Raw genomic sequence first — 18,813 nt, 5'->3', positions numbered from 1 at the left:
TTAATACTTAAAGTAAATTTAAAAGTAAGTACTTTTGACTTTTACTTAAGTAGGATTGTTGATGTAGTACTTTTACGTTTACTTAAGTATATATTGTCCTGGGTACTTGTACTTCTACTGAAGTACTAAATTTCAGTACTTCCTCCATCGCTGGTAAAGCAGTTAATTGAAAATAAGAAAATATTAATTATGAAAAAAGTCGGCCCAGAGTTCTGATCTAAACCCTATTGGAAATTCCTTGGCGACAAAGTTATGGCTAAGAAACTCACTACATTTACTGAACTGTGGAAGACACTGGAAGAAGCGTGGACCAAGATCACATCAGAGCAGTGGGAGAAACTAGTGATGTCCAGCGGCCTCAGATGTGCTGAAGTCATTCACAGAAAGGGTCTATTTGGAGCTCCAATGGTTGTTGTTCTCTCATTTTGATCACTGTTTTCCCCATAAAATAAAGGTTTTTGGTGAAATGCCTTAGTTATTTTGTAAAACATGCATGTAGAACTATGTTGTACCCACAGCTAATATTCGTTAAACTTTTGAGCAATGAAGATTAACAATATTTCAGAAAATAATCTACCGTTTATAAATTGTTACCTAATTTTGATCTCCAGTGTATACCATTGAACATATGTGTAAAAAACACTTAATTTTTATTATTTATATTGATTATTTTGATCAAATAAACAGGAAAACTATCCATTTTACTAATTTCCTCTTGTCACTTTTTGGCTGTAGGATGTTCCCTTCCAGACCTCCCTAAATTGAGCACTTGTTGTCAACAAAGATTCAGCTTCCTGTTGAAAGGATATCTCCAACATGGTTATCATCTTTGGCTTCAGTTTGAGGACCTCAGCGAGGATACCTCCATCTCCACCCCCTAGGATGAGCACCTCCTTCCCAGTGTAGTTCTCTCGCCCACCACCGATTATGGCTTGGGTGTAGGGCAGGTCACTTTCTGCAAGGTCTAGGGTATAAACAAAAGACAAATTTCACTGTGTCAAAGCAAGAAATAAATTGATTGTTGGCACGCTGTAGACTTATTATTTGGGTGATCTTACTGATAAAGGTTTTGGTTGAAGGAAAAGTTATTCACATAAAAAGTTATCCTTGAGGCTTGTTTATAGTACAGGCGTCAAATTCAAAATCCTAAGAATATGACAGGAGAAAAATCTGTACACACATCTCAATGCATTGCCGATTCGATACATTAATGATGCATATGAAGCAACAACTAATGCAATACAAAATTATTCACCCTTATTGCGATGCAGTGCGATTTGACACAATGCAATTCAAGGCAATACAATTCAAAATAATGTAATCATGCAAACCAATTCAATATGGTACAGCATGAGTTAGATGCTATGTATTTGGTTCTTCTGAAGCAGACAGTCAATCATACATTAACAGTAAAAAAATAAAAAACTTCAGGTGTCTCTAATACTGCAATTGAGAAAGAATGTCATTTATGCCATTTATTTTTGACTTCCCAAAGATAAATAACTTTTGTTAAATTCTTAAAAAAAGGAATGACAAAAGATCAAATAAAAGCAGGGGTTGATCTTGCAATTGGTATTCTCTGTTCCTTCTCCAGTTACACATTTATATAATCAAACACCATTTAACAGAAATGTTAAGATTCTCAAGATTAACAATGAAGCATACTACAACTTATTAACAGACTACAAAAACTACCCTGCTAAAAACTAAAGTTTCAGGGAACTGGCACACCTCCGTTAAGTTTTTAATAAAAATATATTATTCAAAGTACATATAAAGAAAATACTAAAATACCTTTGTTACCTAATCAATTGTAACAAAATCCCTATACACTTCCTAGGGAACTAGCTCATTTAGTCTAATGTCATTTTAACAGACATAAGGCTCAATTTTCTTTTAATCTGGAGTTGCAATAACCAGTCTCTTATTATACTGGCATGGTGGGGTAAGGATATTCATTTACTTTAAGAAAAACCGCATGGCTGGTAAGGATATGATTTTGTTCTGTAGCTGTAAAATTGTTTGACTCTTAGACATACTTGGATGTTGCATTAAAGTTATGCGTGTTTTTGCTGCAATGTACTATATTCTAGTTGAAAAGCCATTGTTGCACTGTAGTTGAGAGACTTTAATTGAACTGTACTTTCCCTGGTAAATGCACAGGAATTTGTAGTTGACTAACCACTGAAATTATGTTAGAACCAGTGACGCCTGGTGACCCAAAAAATTGGGGAGACAGGAGAACAACCAACCTACAACATGTTGTTTGCAGCAATGTAGCAATAATCTGACTAGCAAACCTCATGCAAATTTCATATATAACTAGAGAGGGTATAATTTCTGGGGAAATTGTAGGGTGTGCTTGCTTGCGTTGGTTGCACAGGGGTCCGTTTTTGAATGACATTTTTACAACTGATATTTATGTATATTTTATATAAAAATGCATACTTATTATTTATAAAGTTTATATAGATTTAAAAGCATCTTTTTTTTGCTGCTCATTTACAACTGAAAATACGAGTTAAGTGTAGAATGAAATAGATGTCTTCTCATTTCCCCTGCAAGAGGCAGCCTCATAGCTGAATCAAAACGAATAAATTTGGCAGACTGGTGTAAAAATTGACTTAATCTCTATGACTTAAACATCCTTTTAAGTTTTTCAATTCTCGTGATATTTTCAGGCATTTAGCCTACTCATATTGCATTCATTCATTAATAAAGAACCCCCTTTGAAGATTATTCTACGACGTTACTGGCAGTAGAAGCTGGAATTGCCATTCAAACAGTACCATCTGCTAACTGAAAATATGCCCCCAAAAACGTAAATAAGCTTGACATTTATTTAGTGGAAAATCGCTCATTCATAAAAAGCTCACTGGTAGCGATCATTGTGAGTAACAACACAAAATGCGATATAACCCTGTGTGGAGAAGCTGCCCCGGTAAATTGTACTACTAGTTACAGTACAGTACTAGACTACTGCTGTGTTCGTCTTGGTAGCGATTGCGTTGGTTGAATTCGATTTAACGTTCCATTGTGCGGTTTAGGCTGAAATTAATTATTTTCATGAACAGATTGACAAAGTTTAGGCTGTGGCAATGAAGTTCAGGTTAGTAGTCAGATAGTTTCACCTATTGAAAGACTTTTGATTTAAGTAAGGGGAGTGCCGAACATGTTCTGTCGCCGTTTGACTTCCTAAACAGCTGTGTAGATGTTTTTGTAGTGTGTCTCGAGTAGGCTACAGCGTTGCAGTGAGCAACACTGGTTTGAAACCACAGGTAATGATAATTTCACCAACAAATCGTTTACTTGTAATGTAATGTCATAATAAATCCTACAACGAAAATGTTTGAGGAATGTTTATTTTAACGATTGAAAACAGATGCATCAGAGACCACTGTAGTATGTGTTGCCCGGGCAACAGAGGCTAATGTCATGATGCTAATGCTTCAGTGAAATAGTAGACTACCGTTTCCGAAAGTAGATGTGGGCCTACTTCCTTAATAATATCAGCTAATATTGTACATTACATTTCATAATTGTGTTTCATATCACAAAGTAAAATTAGTAAATAGTTATCACCCTGGCCTCTTTGCTTGTGGCGTTTCTGCAGCTGCCTTGCAGTAAAGCTATAGTTAGCCTAGCTATCCCCCTAGTTAACAGATGCGAAACGAATGTTCTGCTACAGGTAGTCACGCGTGTTTTCGTGACGTTAGTGACGTAGTGATGTTAGTAACGTCAGTGACTGTGGCTAGCAAATTAGATAAATACAACCAACGCAATCGAGACCAAGACGAACCTTTTTAAAACCGCTGTTGTCTATGTAGTCCAAATTTTGACTGATCCAGAAAAGGCTGTTCCTGCGAAACAGCAGTGAGAATGCTGAAAACCTGAATGGGGATAGCTGACCATGCTAAAAAAGCTGAAAAGTTAAAATTTAGTAGAAAGTTATGAGCTGAAGCTTCAAAGCAACCGAAAGGTATTTTTGAAAGGGGCTGGAGCAGCATTCCAACAATGATTTGAAAGGATTTACCATTACTTTTAAAGGGAGAATAATTTGCACAAAAACCTTTATATTTTATAAAGTATGAAAGTGAGAAATGAGAAAATACCCGCAAGCTGAAAGCTGAAATTAATTTCAAAAATGTGTGAGTCACACAAAAGAGGCAGTGTGGAAGCTGAACTGCATCATCTTAACAAAGCTAAGAGCTAAAATAGCCTACAATGCGGGAGAAGCTGAAAGCTGAACTGTTAAACAGAAGAAGAAGTAGGCTAGCTAGTCGTAACAAGAATATTATCGTTTTAACAGATGAAACTATAGTTGGGATAGTATTAGCAGTAGCAGATGTAGCCTACCATTGAGTGCGTTTACTCGGCTTTCTTAGTAGGATTCAATGTGTTGATGGAATGAAACATACAGCAGTAGGGCCAATACAGGAAGACACGGCGACACTTTGTTGCAGAAGGATGATGGTGCAAGTTTTGTCCGTGGAGCATACAACGATTAATAAAAAAGAATCATGTAGACGCGTTTATTGAGTAATCGCATAACTAATTACACATGTAAACGGAGTAATCGAAACCGACAATTGCTAGTAAACGGGTTTCTCATGGTCAAGTAAACGCACCAATCACCTGTGTGAGAGACTGAGTGGTGCGTGTCTGTCGATGCCACGGTGATGGTGCAGCTATGATTGCTAACGCGCAGAGGGAAGAGAATAACAGAAATGTAGCTAGAATCCACACCTCAAACAAGTTAACCTAGACGCAAAACTATACGTCCAATCCAAAAAAATAAGAGACCCAAGACTCTGTCGAAACCAGAGATGTCCTTTATATTTCTGTGCGGTCAGAAATACGACTCTACCGGCAGTTTCAAAATCTTGTTCTTTTTGCTTTCTCTGACGATTTTGTCACCAGATTTGCATTGGTCTCTATGGGGCGAGAGTTGGACTTTGTCTCGCTTTCGTGGGGCTCTGAACAAATGTGTACGTCTGTTGGATTCAACAGACAACTGTCTACGACCAGCACAAAATTAGCTATCTATTGATCCAAAAATGAAGCATGAAGAGCGAAAATTGTGGCAGTGCTGGCAAACTAGAAATATTTTTTCAACGACATCCGAAGCTGCCCTGCACTCTAAGCGTTTCAGTCTGCACTCTAGGGTTTCACGTAAACACCCATGTAAATCTCAGAAACGGCTTGAAAAAGTCATGAAACATAATCAGTGATATTGAAAAAAGTTGAATAGATATCAAAAAGCTGAATTATTTAAAAATTGTTTAGGGTTTTGTCAACATTTTAAAGTTTAAATGGTGGCTCTAGCTGAAAGATTGAGGAAGAAGAAGGATTTGGAAGTTGAAGAAGTTTAAAGAAGTTTGAGAGGATTTGAAAGAAAACTCCATTGGAAACCCATGTTCAAAATATTATGAATATTGATTTATATTAATTCAAGCATAAGAGGTACAAAGCTGAAAAGTCATAGCACCCATGGCCTGAAACTGCTGAATTTTTTGATAGCTGAAAGGTTTTAATAGCTGAAGATTTGAAGGCGCTGAAAGGTGCCACGGAAGAAATAGAAGATGCTAGAATAAAGATTCAAAGAACAATACTTGGAATGCTGAAGCAGCATTCCAAGTATTGTTCTTTGAATTTATTGTGAATAAATAAACTCTAGAGAGGGTACAATTTATGGGGAAATTGTAGGGTGTGCTTGCTTGCGTCGGTTGCAGGTGGGTCCGTCCTCTAAGATTTTCCCTTCTAGTGATATTTTCAAGCATTTAGCCTACTCATATTGCATATTTCATTAAGAACACCCTTTGAAACAGCTGCGAACCCCCTTTGAAACAAGCTACTATAACAACGATCACTGGCAGTATATTTCAGATGGAATCGCGATTCAAACAGTACCGTCTGCTAACTGAAAATATGCCCCCCAAAACGTAAATAAGTTTGACATTAATGTAGGGGGAAATGGCTAATTCAAAATAAGTTTGCTAGAGGCTAGCTGCTGTTGCTCCACATTTCACTGATTGTTTGAAAGGGCCGGAAATGAGAATGTTTCTTTTGACATAAAGTTTAGCTGTGGCATTGAAGACAGTACTACACACTGCGAGCCGAGTCTGACTGAGGCTAATGTCAAAACAAGCCGCGGTGTCACTCAAATTCCAAGTTTTACACAAATCACAAAAATATGACCCGCTGTCTGTCTTCGCAATCGCCATATCTTTAAAACATTGCCCTCCTTCTGATTTTTGATGTAGAATTGACCCTGGTACGAAAGTAAGAAAATACTCATCAGAGATCGACAACAGCTGACGCAATCGTCAACGGAGGCTGACGGGGCTCTCACGTAGCAAACCAATCAAAGATTTTACATCAACCCAGTGCTTAATTTGAGCCGGAACACGCCGGAACATGTTCCGGCACCTCCGACGTTGGATCCGGAACCTTTTTTATTGGATCTGGCACCTCCTGTGTCACTAAGAAAAATTATTCGCCTAAATGAAAAAAAAAAATTACCGTGTAGTGTTCAATGTTGTTATCTGTCTTGTTAGTCTTTATTCCCCATTGAAGTTCCACAAAAATCTTGTGTTTGCATTTTCTATGCATTTTGAGGTGAATCTTCAGGGTAAGACAGAGGAGGAGGCACTTCAAGTGACACTTGCGCTTGTTCTGGTTGAGAGGGCTAGCTGTTAGCCTCGTTTTGTTTGGATAATTTCAGGGGCAGAGTGGGGAGAAGTTTTATACATTGATCTAGCCTCTTAATTTTGCTCTCAAAGTGCACTAGATTGATGCATTTAACTTTAAAATTTGAGAAATTTTCCTGCGGGGGAGCATGCCCCCAGACCCCCCTACAGCAGTGGTTCCCAAAGTGGGGGTCGCGAGATGATTTCCAGAAATCAAGGAACATTTTAAAACAATTAGAAATAGCATATTTTAGGCAAAATGTTAACAAGTAAAAAATTGTTGTTCAATTAATGCATGCAAATAAAAAAGCCATCAGCCTTTTGATTTTCCATTCACTGTAAGTACGGCAAACCATCTGACATCCGACAAGGAGGACGTATTAGTTGAACTGTCAAGCGACCGAACGTTAAAGGCAGTGTTCTCAGCCAAGACACTGGCTGAGTTTTGGATTTCAGTGGAGAAGGAATACCTTGGCCGCGGGAACTAGGGGGGCTGAGAGTGCTACAGCACCCCGACAGCACGAGAATTTAAAATAATATGACTTGAAAATCCACCACCGCGGCACAGCCCGCAGTAGCGGACTGGCCACCGGGAGAAGAATAACGATGGAAAACCAGGCTAAGAAACGTAAGGGTGGGGCTGAAAAATTTAGACAAAAATACATCACCTTCAGTAGACAAGGTTTTACCAATTGAAAAAGGCTATGTTTATTTTACACAAAGCTCAAAAACGATTTTGCGTTCAAATAAAGGCCCAGACATTTGTCTCGCTCGCATTGACTATCGAACTCCCGAACTAGCATCACATCAGACACAAAATGTGCATGTATTTTAGCATGTGGCGGTCGCGAGTCACTGGCACCATTATTTTAGGGGTCGTGGGTTGAAATGTTTGGGAACCCCTGCCCTAGAGGGTTGCGGATTCGCCGTACCGTTCTCACCTTACCTCTGACCTGTTTGCATGCCTGCGCAGTGCAATTTTGGGGGAGTTCCGTTACCTCCAACCCCATTTTGAGTCGCCGGATCCACCCCCCCTCTACGTTCCGGGACCTCCCACTTCACAAATTAAGCACTGCATCAACCTACATTAAAATCTCACCATCTGGCTGTCTTCACAATAGTCATATCGTCATAACGTCAGGGAGTCAGGTGGCTGAGCGGTTAGGGAATCGGGCTAGTAATCTGAAGGTTGCCAGTTCGATTCCCGCCCGTGCTAAATGATGTTGTGTCCTTGGGCAAGGCACTTCACCCTACTTGCTTCGGGGGAATGTCCCTGTACTTACTGTAAGTCGCTCTGGATAAGAGCGTCTGCTAAATGACTAAATGTAAAAAAAATAAAAAAAATACTAGACTACTATGACGCTTGCATGGCTGCCGCTTAGGCAGTCTCACGGGCGACCCGCACTCGCTCAAATTACAAAGACTTTCACGACCTAAATCAAAAATCCGAGATGGCAGTTCCACTCGAAATTGCTTTCTCAACAAAGCCCAATGGTTGGTAATTTTGGGGGTTTGGCATTTTTCACTCATAATCCAAGCTCCAATTTGCGTGCTAGAACGTCTATCAGGTTGTATCCATGCGTCGTTGCTAACGTGTGCTGACGTAGTGACGTAGGCTAGCACTCAGTACCCTTCGTTGACAGAAGACACTTTTTGCCACAAAAACGTTGTAACCTCCTAAACTGTGCAACGGAGTGTAAATTAAAATAAAAGCAACTCAATCGCTACGAAGACAAAACTTTTGACACCTAGGTTGTCTATGTAATCCAAATATTGACTGAGGCTTAGGGGGGCAAAAATAAATAAAAATATTAAATATATATGTGATAGAACAAAGGTTGTGCTCTCGCCGAAGGCTTGAGCCCAATAATACATATGTGAGAGAACAAAGGTTGTGCCCTTGCCGAAGGCAAAGCACACCCAATTAATAAAGAACCCCCTTTGAAGATTATTCTACGACGTTACCGGCAGTAGAAGATGGAATCGCGATTCAAACAGTACCATCTGCTAACTGAAAATATGCCCCCCAAAACGTAAATAAGCTTGACATGTATTTAGTGGAAAATCGCTCATTCATAAAAAAGCTCGAAACTTTTGACATTGACGTTGTCTATGTAGTCCAAATATTGACAAAGACTTAGGGGTCTGAAGAGAAACAATAATAACTAGAGAGGGTACAATTTCTGGGGAAATTGTAGGGTGTGCTTGCTTTCGTCGGTTGCACAGGGGTCTGTTTTTGAATGAAATTTTTACAACTGATATTTCTGTATATTTTATATAAAAATGCATACTTATTATTTATAAAGATTACATAGATTTAAAAGCAATTTTTTTTTGCTGCTCATTTACAACTGAAAAAACGAGTGAAGTGTAGAATGAAATAGATGTCTTCTCATTTCCCCTGCAAGAGGCAGCCTCATCGTTGAATCAAAACGAATAAATTTGGCAGACTGGTGTAAAAATTGACTTAATCTCTATGACTTAAACGTCCTTTTAAGTTTTTCCCTTCTTGTGATGTTTTCAAGCATTTAGCCTACTCGTTGCATTCATTAATTAATAAAGAACCCCCTTTGAAGATTATTCTACGACGTTACCGGCAGTAGAAGATGGAATCGCGATTCAAACAGTACCATCTGCTAACTGAAAATATGCCCCCCAAAACGTAAATAAGCTTGACATTTTTTTTGTGGAAAATCGCTTTCATAAAAAGCTCACTGGTAGCGATCATTGTCAATAACAACGCAAAGTGCGATATAGCCCTGTGTGAAGCTGCCCCGGTAAATTGTACTACTACAGTACAGTAGACTACTGCTGTGTTCGTCTTGGTAGCGATTGCGTTGGTTGAATTGGATTTAACGTTCCGTTGTACGGTTTAGGCTGAAATTAATTATTTTCATGAACAGATTGACAAAGTTTAGGCTGTGGCAATGAAGTTCAGGTTAGTAGTTAGATACTTTTGATTTAAGTAAGGGGAGTGCCGAACATGTTCTGTCGCCGTTTGACTTCCTAAACAGCTGTGTAGATGTTTTTGTAGTGTCTCGCGTAGGCTACAGCGTTGCAGTGAGCAACACTGGTTTGAAACCACAGGTAATGATAATTTCACCCACAAATCGTTTACTTGTAGGATTTATTATAACATTACATTACAACGAAAATTTATTTGTGAGTAATGTTTATTTTAACGATTGAAAACAGAAGCATCATAGACCACTGTAGTATGTGTTTCCCGGGCAACAGAGGCTAATGTCATGATGCTAATGTTTCAGTGAAATAGTAGACTACCGTTTCCGAAAGTAGATGTGGGCTTACTTCCTTAATAATATCAGCTAATATTGTACATTACATTTCACAATTGTGTTTCACATCACAAAGTAAAATGAGTAAATAGTTATCACCCTGGCCTCTTTGCTTGTGGCGTTTCTGCAGCTGCCTTGCAGTAAAGCTATAGTTAGCCTAGCTATCCCCCAAGTTAACAGATGCGAAACGAATGTTCTGCTTCAGGTAGTCACGCGTGTTTTCGTGACGTTAGTAACGTCAGTGACTGTGGCTAGCAAATTAGCCACCGTTAGCTTCACTTTTCACCACAAAAACGCAATTTCTACTCAAACCATTCAACGGAAAGTAAATAAAAATACAACCAACGCAATTGCTACCGATACAAAACTTTTGACACGTAGGTTGTCTATGTAGTCCAAATATTGACTGATCCTTAGGGGGGCGAAAATAAACAACTAGAAAGGTACATTTCCTGAAGAAAATGTGTGTGTTTGCTGAAAGCAGTTGAAACGATTGTTTTGATGGCTTGAATAGTGAAGGTTTTACAAAAATTTTAAAAGAGGTATGTGCTTTAAAAACAAAATGGTGAGAAAAAGTGTTAAAAGTATATCTGTCATTGTTATGCATTGTGATATTTTCTTACTGTTGAAAATGGAGAAAAAACTGTGATGAAAAGAGTATCTTATTGACTTTCATACATTTTTAAGCGTTAAAAGTATTAAAGAATGAAAGATTGAGAAACAGAAAAAAGTTTGAAGTTAGAAAAATGAGCAAATATAGTGATGAAGAGTATATTGCATAACAGTTATCAATATCATAGCAGACAAAAGTATGTCAGCAGTATGAAGGTGAAAAAAAGTGTTGCTTTGAAACCAAAATGGTGAGACAGTGTTAAAAGTATATCTGTCATTGTTATGCATTGCAATATTTTCTCACGGTTGAAAAAGGGGAAAAAAGAGTGATGAAAAGGGTATCTTATTTAATTTCATATGTTAAAGCGTTATGTTAGAGCCATTTTATATTTTATTTTATTCTAAACCTTTTACATTTTTAAACCCTTAGTATTAGTTAGACTTGTACACTTCTTATTTAAGATTCGTATATGTTTAATGTGTGCACATCCCTGCCACAGTAAATTCCTTGTCTGTGTGATGTTTCTTGGCGAATAAAACCCATTCTGAAAAGTATTAATAATTGAAAGATGTAGAAACAGAAAAAAGTTTGAACAGTGGAACAGTTGAAACAACGGTTTCTACGTTACAAGAAACAAGGAACCAATCGGATTGGTTCCTTGTTTCTTGTAACGTAGCAACCGTTGGTCATTGTCAACATTTCTAACATAGAATCTAGGTTTTAGGTTCAAGATGAAGGAGAAACTAATCATGTGTGCCTGCACAACCAGTCCTGTTCAGACACTTAATTTAAAGATGACATCAAAATAATAATCCATAGTGCAGGGTTGCCGATGTTGTCGTTGTCCCTGGTGAGTTTTTTAAATTCAATCTCGTCACATTATGTGACTTTGTTGTGCAACTGCAAAAGCTACTCTAACTCAGAATGCTGCTGCAAAAAAAGCAGAACTATTGTGGGTGGTAAATAAGATCATGCTACATCTAGCCAGCGGATCATTTCTTGCAAGTGTGTCAAAGTGGTATTTTTACAGACTGTATTAACACCGTAGGCGTGAATAATGCATGCATCGTCATTGTCGTCCATCTTTAGCCGAAGAAGCTAGAGAGAGGATGCAATGGGAGATTTCCTACAGTAAGCTAGATACTGCTTCAAATTGAAAACAGAGACGATCTTTTGATTAAAGACAAGTTCCTCTGTTGTCAATATCGCCGATAAAAAGTAAATACTGTTACGAAGCATTTGTTTGTAGGTAATGAACGATAGACGTAGCTAGTTTCGCCGTTCTATGGCAGCTACAGTACTGTATGATGACAGTCGTAGCTAGCGTTGTAAGCACTCGTCACTAGAATGGCCATAACTTTAAAACAAAAGATCATATTTCAAATCTGTCTGCTGTTCTACATTGCCCACACAATTATGTATATATATATCAACTCTAACATGGCCTGTATCTCGTATTGCAAGTGCTCGAAAATTAGCTTGTCTAATGTATGGTGGACTGAGAAAACATATTTGTCAAAGCAGAGCGAGCGGATGTCGTGGGAGAATTCCTACTGTGTTAGATATACTGCTTCAAATTGAAAATGGAGAATATATTTAGAGTAAAGACAAGTTTCTTAACGTCTGTGTTCAATATCGTCAACTAAAAGTAAAAACTTTCCAGTTACGAAGCTTTTGTTCGTAGTAACGCCAGCTGCAGTAAACCTTTCGTGACCCCGGTTTGGCTGTTCGTGACAGTCGGATATGACAGTGTTGAGCCTCGATTTTTGCAGATTTCTGTGAAACTTTCTTAAAGAAAAATAATCTAGCTAGATTATGTACACTTTAAATTCAATGTACATACCTTGTTTGGCCAATTTGGTCGATTGTGGAAAAAAGTAGAACCGTTTTTAGTTATGGAGAGCCATCGCACTAGCTTGGAATTGCGTTATCCCACTCATCACTTCAGTGGTCATAACTTTTAAACAAAATAGTCTATCTTAAATCTGTCTGCTGTTCTGAATTCACGACAAAAGTACGCACATTTCTAACTTATCCTCTATCTTGTAGTGAAAGTGGTTAAAAATTAGGTTTTCTAAAAAACATAATGCAGACAGAGAAGATTTTTGTCAGAATGGCTCCATGAAATCGTCTTGATAAAGGATGATTTGCCTAACATGATCATATAGGGAGTCAGGTGGCTGAGCGGTTAGGGAATCGAGCTAGTAATCTGAAGGTTGCCAGTTCGATTCCCGGCCGTGCAAAATGACGTTGTGTCCTTGGGCAAGGCACTTCACCCTACTTGCCTTGGGGATATGTCCCTGTACTTACTGTAAGTCGCTCTGGATAAGAGCGTTTGCTAAATGACTAAATGTAAATATAAATATTTACATCATTAGAAAGCCCTAAATCTTGTCTTCAAAATGGTATAAACAGTTCAGGTATATTATTTGAAAAAGTCTGCATATTCAGGCAGGAAAGTGTTAAACAGTGTCAAAAATTGACGCGGTGAGAGACAGTTCTGTCAGTGCATGACGTCACAATTGAATTTGACTTGAACATTCTGAACCATTGAAACACATACATTTTTTTTAGCACTTTAAACTTTAATACCTTAAAAACTTTAAAAGTTATCAATGATAAAAGTAATAGCACACTAGAGCAGTTCAGACTTTATCAAATGAAGTTTGAACGGTGTTTCTATCTTAAACAGTGTGAAAGGAGTAGGCGACGGAAAAAAGTGGGAGAAAAAAAATAAATAATAATAAGTATGCAGAATAACAATAGTGTTTTTGCTTGCAGCAAACACACTAATAATAAAAATAATAATATATATGTGAGAGAACAAAGGTTGTGCTCTCGCCGAAGGCTTGAGCACACCCAATAACATATATGTGAGAGAACAAAGGTTGTGCCCTTGCCGAAGGCAAAGCACACCCAATTAGGGTAAATGTAACCCAGGGTTACAGGGCACTGATTCAAACTAATAGTTAAGATAATCATTTGTAACTAACAGTGATGCCGGTAACGCGTTACTTAGCAACGCGTTACTCTAATCTGACCACTTTTTTCAGTAACGAGTAATCTAACACGTTACTATTTCCAAACCAGTAATCAGATTAAAGTTACTTGTCCAAGTCACTGTGCGTTACTATTTTGTCATTAATAGTAAAATATATATTTGATTTCTTCTTGCGTCTCTGGGAGTAAAGTCATGTAGCCTATGCGACAATTAAGTCACGTTTTCAGCATGGCTCACGTCATACATTTTTTTTAGCACTTTAAACTTTAATACCTTAAAAACTTTAAAAGTTATCAATGATAAAAGTAATAGCACACTAGAGCAGTTCAGACTTTATCAAATGAAGTTTGAACGGTGTTTCTATCTTAAACAGTGTGAAAGGAGTAGGCGACGGAAAAAAGTGGGAGAAAAAAAAATAATAATAATAAGTATGCAGAATAACAATAGTGTTTTTGCTTGCAGCAAACACACTAATAATAAAAATAATAATATATATGTGAGAGAACAAAGGTTGTGCTCTCGCCGAAGGCTTGAGCACACCCAATAACATATGTGAGAGAACAAAGGTTGTCCCCTTGCCGAAGGCAAAGCACACCCAATTAGGGTAAATGTAACCCAGGGTTACAGGGCACTGATTCAAACTAATAGTTAAGATAATCATTTGTAACTAACAGTGATGCCGGTAACGCGTTACTTAGCAACGCGTTACTCTAATCTGACCACTTTTTTCAGTAACGAGTAATCTAACACGTTACTATTTCCAAACCAGTAATCAGATTAAAGTTACTTGTCCAAGTCACTGTGCGTTACTATTTTGTCATTAATAGTAAAATATATATTTGATTTCTTCTTGCGTCTCTGGGAGTAAAGTCATGTAGCCTATGCGACAATTAAGTCACGTTTTCAGCATGGCTCACGTCACGTGTATATACATAGACCTACCACTCCCTCCCAGTGACTCTGAGTCGCCACTTTCCACAAGCCCCTTTGCTTCGGTGCCATTTCGATCTGATTAAATGTGACAAATAAGAAAGACAAATAAGATTAATAAACTATTACATGAACAAATGCAACGAACCGCAACTAAATCCATGTTTTTTCTAAAAGTAATGGTTCGCAAATGATCTCAGATTGTACGCAGGGCGTTTTTTATGGTTTGTTTTTTTTCCCCCAAGTAGGCCTACGACTTGTCGTTTTTTGTTCTTAGGTCAACATTTCAAAAGAAACGTTATTGTCTATAAATCAACATTACACTTGTGTCTTGCCTCTCATCGGCTAAGTTACAGTGGAGATGTTTGGAGACAATTTAAGTACCACGCAGTGACACAAAGAACAATGGAGGAGGAGAGAGAGATGCGCATTTTCGAGTTGGAAATACAATCACTATTAAGTTCAACTTAAAATGTCAGGAGATACATTGTACATTGTTGTTGTGTACATTACTGTTAAAAATGCACTTCTAATAAAGTGAGTGTTGGCAAAACCAGTTGTAATTTTTTTGTTGAGGCGGCGGGGGTGTTGTCGGCAGCTGCTGAATGTAAATAATAAAGTAACTTGTAATCTAATTTAGTTACTTTTAAAATTGAGTAATCTGTAAAGTAACTAAATTACTTTTTAAAGGAGTTATCAGTAATCAGATTACTTTTTCAAAGTAACTGTGGCAACACTGGTAACTAACCAGTAACAAAAAAATTACATTTGTCATCTCAACAAAAGTGATTAAAAGCATTTATTAACTTAATAAATAATAAAATGATTCAAATTTAATGGAATCCCAGTTTCATACTGTGGGTCTATGTACATATTCATGTTATTGTCATTTATTGTTATAATTAGGACCCTATTGTAATTGTTGGTATTATTAGGGTTCCTCCGGTAGGAGGGAACCTATTGTTTTTGTTAGTATTCTTATTCTTATTATTTTTCTTCTCCTTGCGCCCCAATATCTCAAAAAGTCCCTGATCATAAAATGTTCTCATTTGGCACATTGATACTCCATCCAAGTGGGTACCCCCACACCAAATATGGGACACATGACTGTAGGGAGCGCCACAGGCCACGCACTAAACTCTGATTTTCAAAGTGATGGCATTTCCACCCCATTGCGCCAATTCTTCTGGGACTTGGTGTACATTCCTCATTTTTCATGAGGAACAAAAAAGCCTCCAGGACCCATAAGGTCCGCCATGATGGATTTTCCTGTACAGTGATTGGGAAAACCTTCAAAAGAGATCCAAGATGGAGATCCAAGATGGCGCCGATGAAGGCTGCCTCGGTCGTTAGAGGTGCTCTTTTTTGTCTCGTTTTGTCTGTTCAGTGTTCTGCCAAGATTTCCGGGGTTCTCTAACAAGAGAAGTACTTCTAAACATCAGGAATACAACAACTGTGGATTTATTTCCCACTTTTCTGCTTCCGGCGGCAGAATTAGTGGGAATTATAGTCAAAGCCACCCTCGGCTTTGTCCTAGCAGCGGAGCATCGTAGGAGAGGCAAACGAGCCGGTGCACTGGTGCGACTCCGTCGGCGTGGGGCACGCACAGCGTTACCGGGGATATTTCTCTCCAACGTGCGTTCACTGAGCAACAAACTGGATGAACTTCAGCTACTGGTGTGGAAAAACAGAGACTTTCATTCATCTTCCGTTTTGTGCTTTACGGAGACATGGCTGAGTGAACTGATCCCAGACTCTGCGCTACAGCTAGCAGGTTTCAATCTGCTGAGAGTGGATCATGACCCTGTGCTCTCTGGCAAAACGAAAGGCGGTGGTATTTGTTTTTACATTAGCAGTGGCTGTTGTGAAGATGTGACAGTGATTCTGCAGCACTGTTCTCCTGATCTGGAATCATTTTTTATTAACTGTAGATCTTTTTACTCGCCACGAGAGTTTGCATCATTCATTCTGGTTGGCGTCTACATGCCTCCGCAGGCTAGCGTCAACGAGGCTCAACGTGTGCTCGCCAGCCAGATACTGAGTGTGGATACTAAGAGCGTCTGCTAAATGACTAAATGTAATGTAGTCTTCTGGTATATCCTCAGATTGTAAAACATAGCAATGAGTGTTTATTTGAGCCCATCACAACACTCCGATCATCTGTTTAGCGAGACTGTGTAAACCACTGCAAAACAAGCCAGGTTCACCACAGTAGCTAGCTACTTGTAGTCTACATATGGTAGTGTCAGATTCACAACCGAGTTAGCTCTAATGAAGTACATTGATTGTTCAGGTGGATCCCTTGCTTGTTGCGCAAATTTATTTCAGTAACCTAAGCCAGGACACATCGCCACTGATGCTAGGCATGATTTGAAATTCCCTTCCAAACAACCTTTTCTTTACAGCAGCAACCCAGTCGTCCCGTTCCGTTTTTTTGGAGGAAATGTACAAGAAAATATGGCCATTCATAAACTTTCAAAAGTTGATCAAGGGTCTTGCAGGTTTCAGCAAATAAAATTTAAGACCTTTTTAAGACATTTTAAGGCCATAAAGATTGAAATTTAAGACCTACATGAAGCATCACCCCAAAAAATATTCAAATCAAAGAAATTCAGAAAAAAAACATTTTATTTCAATGAATTCAGTCATTGAAAAAGCATAAATTTAATTTACAGATAAAACAATCACATTAGCAATTTTTGAATATTTTTTGAGCAAAGTTTGCAGCGAGCCTTGTACCAGGAACTGGGTACCGCTTGTAACCAACAGCGGAAATCGCTGTGATCTAGCCATGTCTCGTTGAAAGTACACTTTCCCATTTTCCACACGTAGCCAAACTTTAACAAACTCTGAGGAAGCGCAGACGTATTTCGCGGGCAGGTATTGCATTTATAACAGGATTTGTAGTTTTATCACCGTGTACATACCAACACCAATATCCCCCAGAAAGAACTACAACACACCGAACCAACGTTCTGAGGGCAGCGTTCTGCTGGTTTTGTTTGTAGAGCTCCGCTTTGTAGGCTGCGACTCAATACTTTTTTGCTACTTTGTCATAACTTTCTGCAGCCAGCGGTTCTGGAAATGAATGAGGGTAAAACCTTTTTTAGACCTGACTAAATGAAATTTAAGACCTCGGATGAAAATATGGCCGTTTTTAAGACGTTTTAAGGCCTTAAATTTAAAGTTCTGAATTTTAGACTTTTTAAGACCCCGCGGGAACCCTGGCTGATGTGTAGCAGAGAGGCTGACTTGCAACCTCATGCTCTTGAGTTTGAATCTCCATTCAGCCTGTTGTTGTTGGTCAAACATGAAGTAATTTTGCTCTCTTGTTGTCCAACTCTTGATCTTCTACAACGTACATTTGTATAATATTTTGCGGAGGAACCCGCATCACTACTTGCAGCTATATTTAGGATTCCTCCGGTAGGAGGGGAACATATTGTTTTTGTTAGTATTCCTATTATTATTTTCTTCCTCTTCTCTGCTGAATGGCTCAAAAAGTCCTCAATCCGATTTTTTTACATTTGGCCCAATGATACAACAGGTCACTCACTACTCCCAGACGGCTTGTGGCCCACGTACGCCCATAGGTGGCGCTATAAGCCAAAGTCTACGTGATTTCCCCAGCACCACATTACTCCAAAATGCTTGAAAATTGGTAAGCATGCCTTGTTTCTCATGGGGAACAAAAAAAGCCCAAGGACCCATAAGGTCCGCCATGATGGATTTTCCTGTACAGCGACATTTTGAAAAAACTTTCAAAATTGGTCTCCCCTTAAACCAAAGGTCCAATTGACTTGACATTTTGTACAGATGTGTATAATTGATGTCTTTCAAAACATTACTTGGGGGAAATGAATCAAATACCAAATTGCTGAAAGAGGTGTATTTATGTAAATGTCCACATTGCCTCAATGTTTTCAATGCCTTCTTTGTGTTAATAAATCAAATATAATTTTGACTGATGAGTTTTCAAATCTTATTGGCTTCAAGATGACATTATTCTGAAGTACCATACGCAATTTCACCTTGATATGTCAAAATATGATTGAATTAAATTTAATTGCTCCGCAGCGCGCGCAGACTCACCCTGCCCCTTGACACGCGTGAGCTTGGCGAGACACAAACACATCCTTTCTGGAAATTGTGGGCTGACCAAGAACCCACCCTCACTCCTTGCTCCTGTTTCATTTAGCTTCCAATCGCGGCCATTGTTGTTTTCAACTGGAATAGCATGATAGCCGTGTTGGAGGCAGCCACGTTTGGTAAGTAATTTCACCT

The 18,813-nt window shown here is 38.5% G+C and overlaps 1 protein-coding gene across 2 annotated transcripts in view; it reads right to left on the bottom strand.

Annotated features, from left to right (window-relative positions):
• The window catches only part of sms (spermine synthase), a 122,220-nt gene that overhangs the window by 53,174 nt on the left and 50,233 nt on the right, over nt 1-18,813 (bottom strand). For both annotated transcript variants that reach the window (XM_062485538.1, XM_062485537.1), the window contains exon 6: nt 810-964. In XM_062485538.1, coding sequence (XP_062341522.1) covers nt 810-964 — 155 coding nt within the window. The remainder of the gene's footprint in view (nt 1-809; nt 965-18,813) is intronic.

This window comes from Osmerus eperlanus, chromosome 19 (assembly GCF_963692335.1).
Source record: "Osmerus eperlanus chromosome 19, fOsmEpe2.1, whole genome shotgun sequence".
Classification (NCBI taxonomy): domain Eukaryota; kingdom Metazoa; phylum Chordata; class Actinopteri; order Osmeriformes; family Osmeridae; genus Osmerus; species Osmerus eperlanus.
This window is presented reverse-complemented; position numbering and strand designations above follow the sequence as displayed.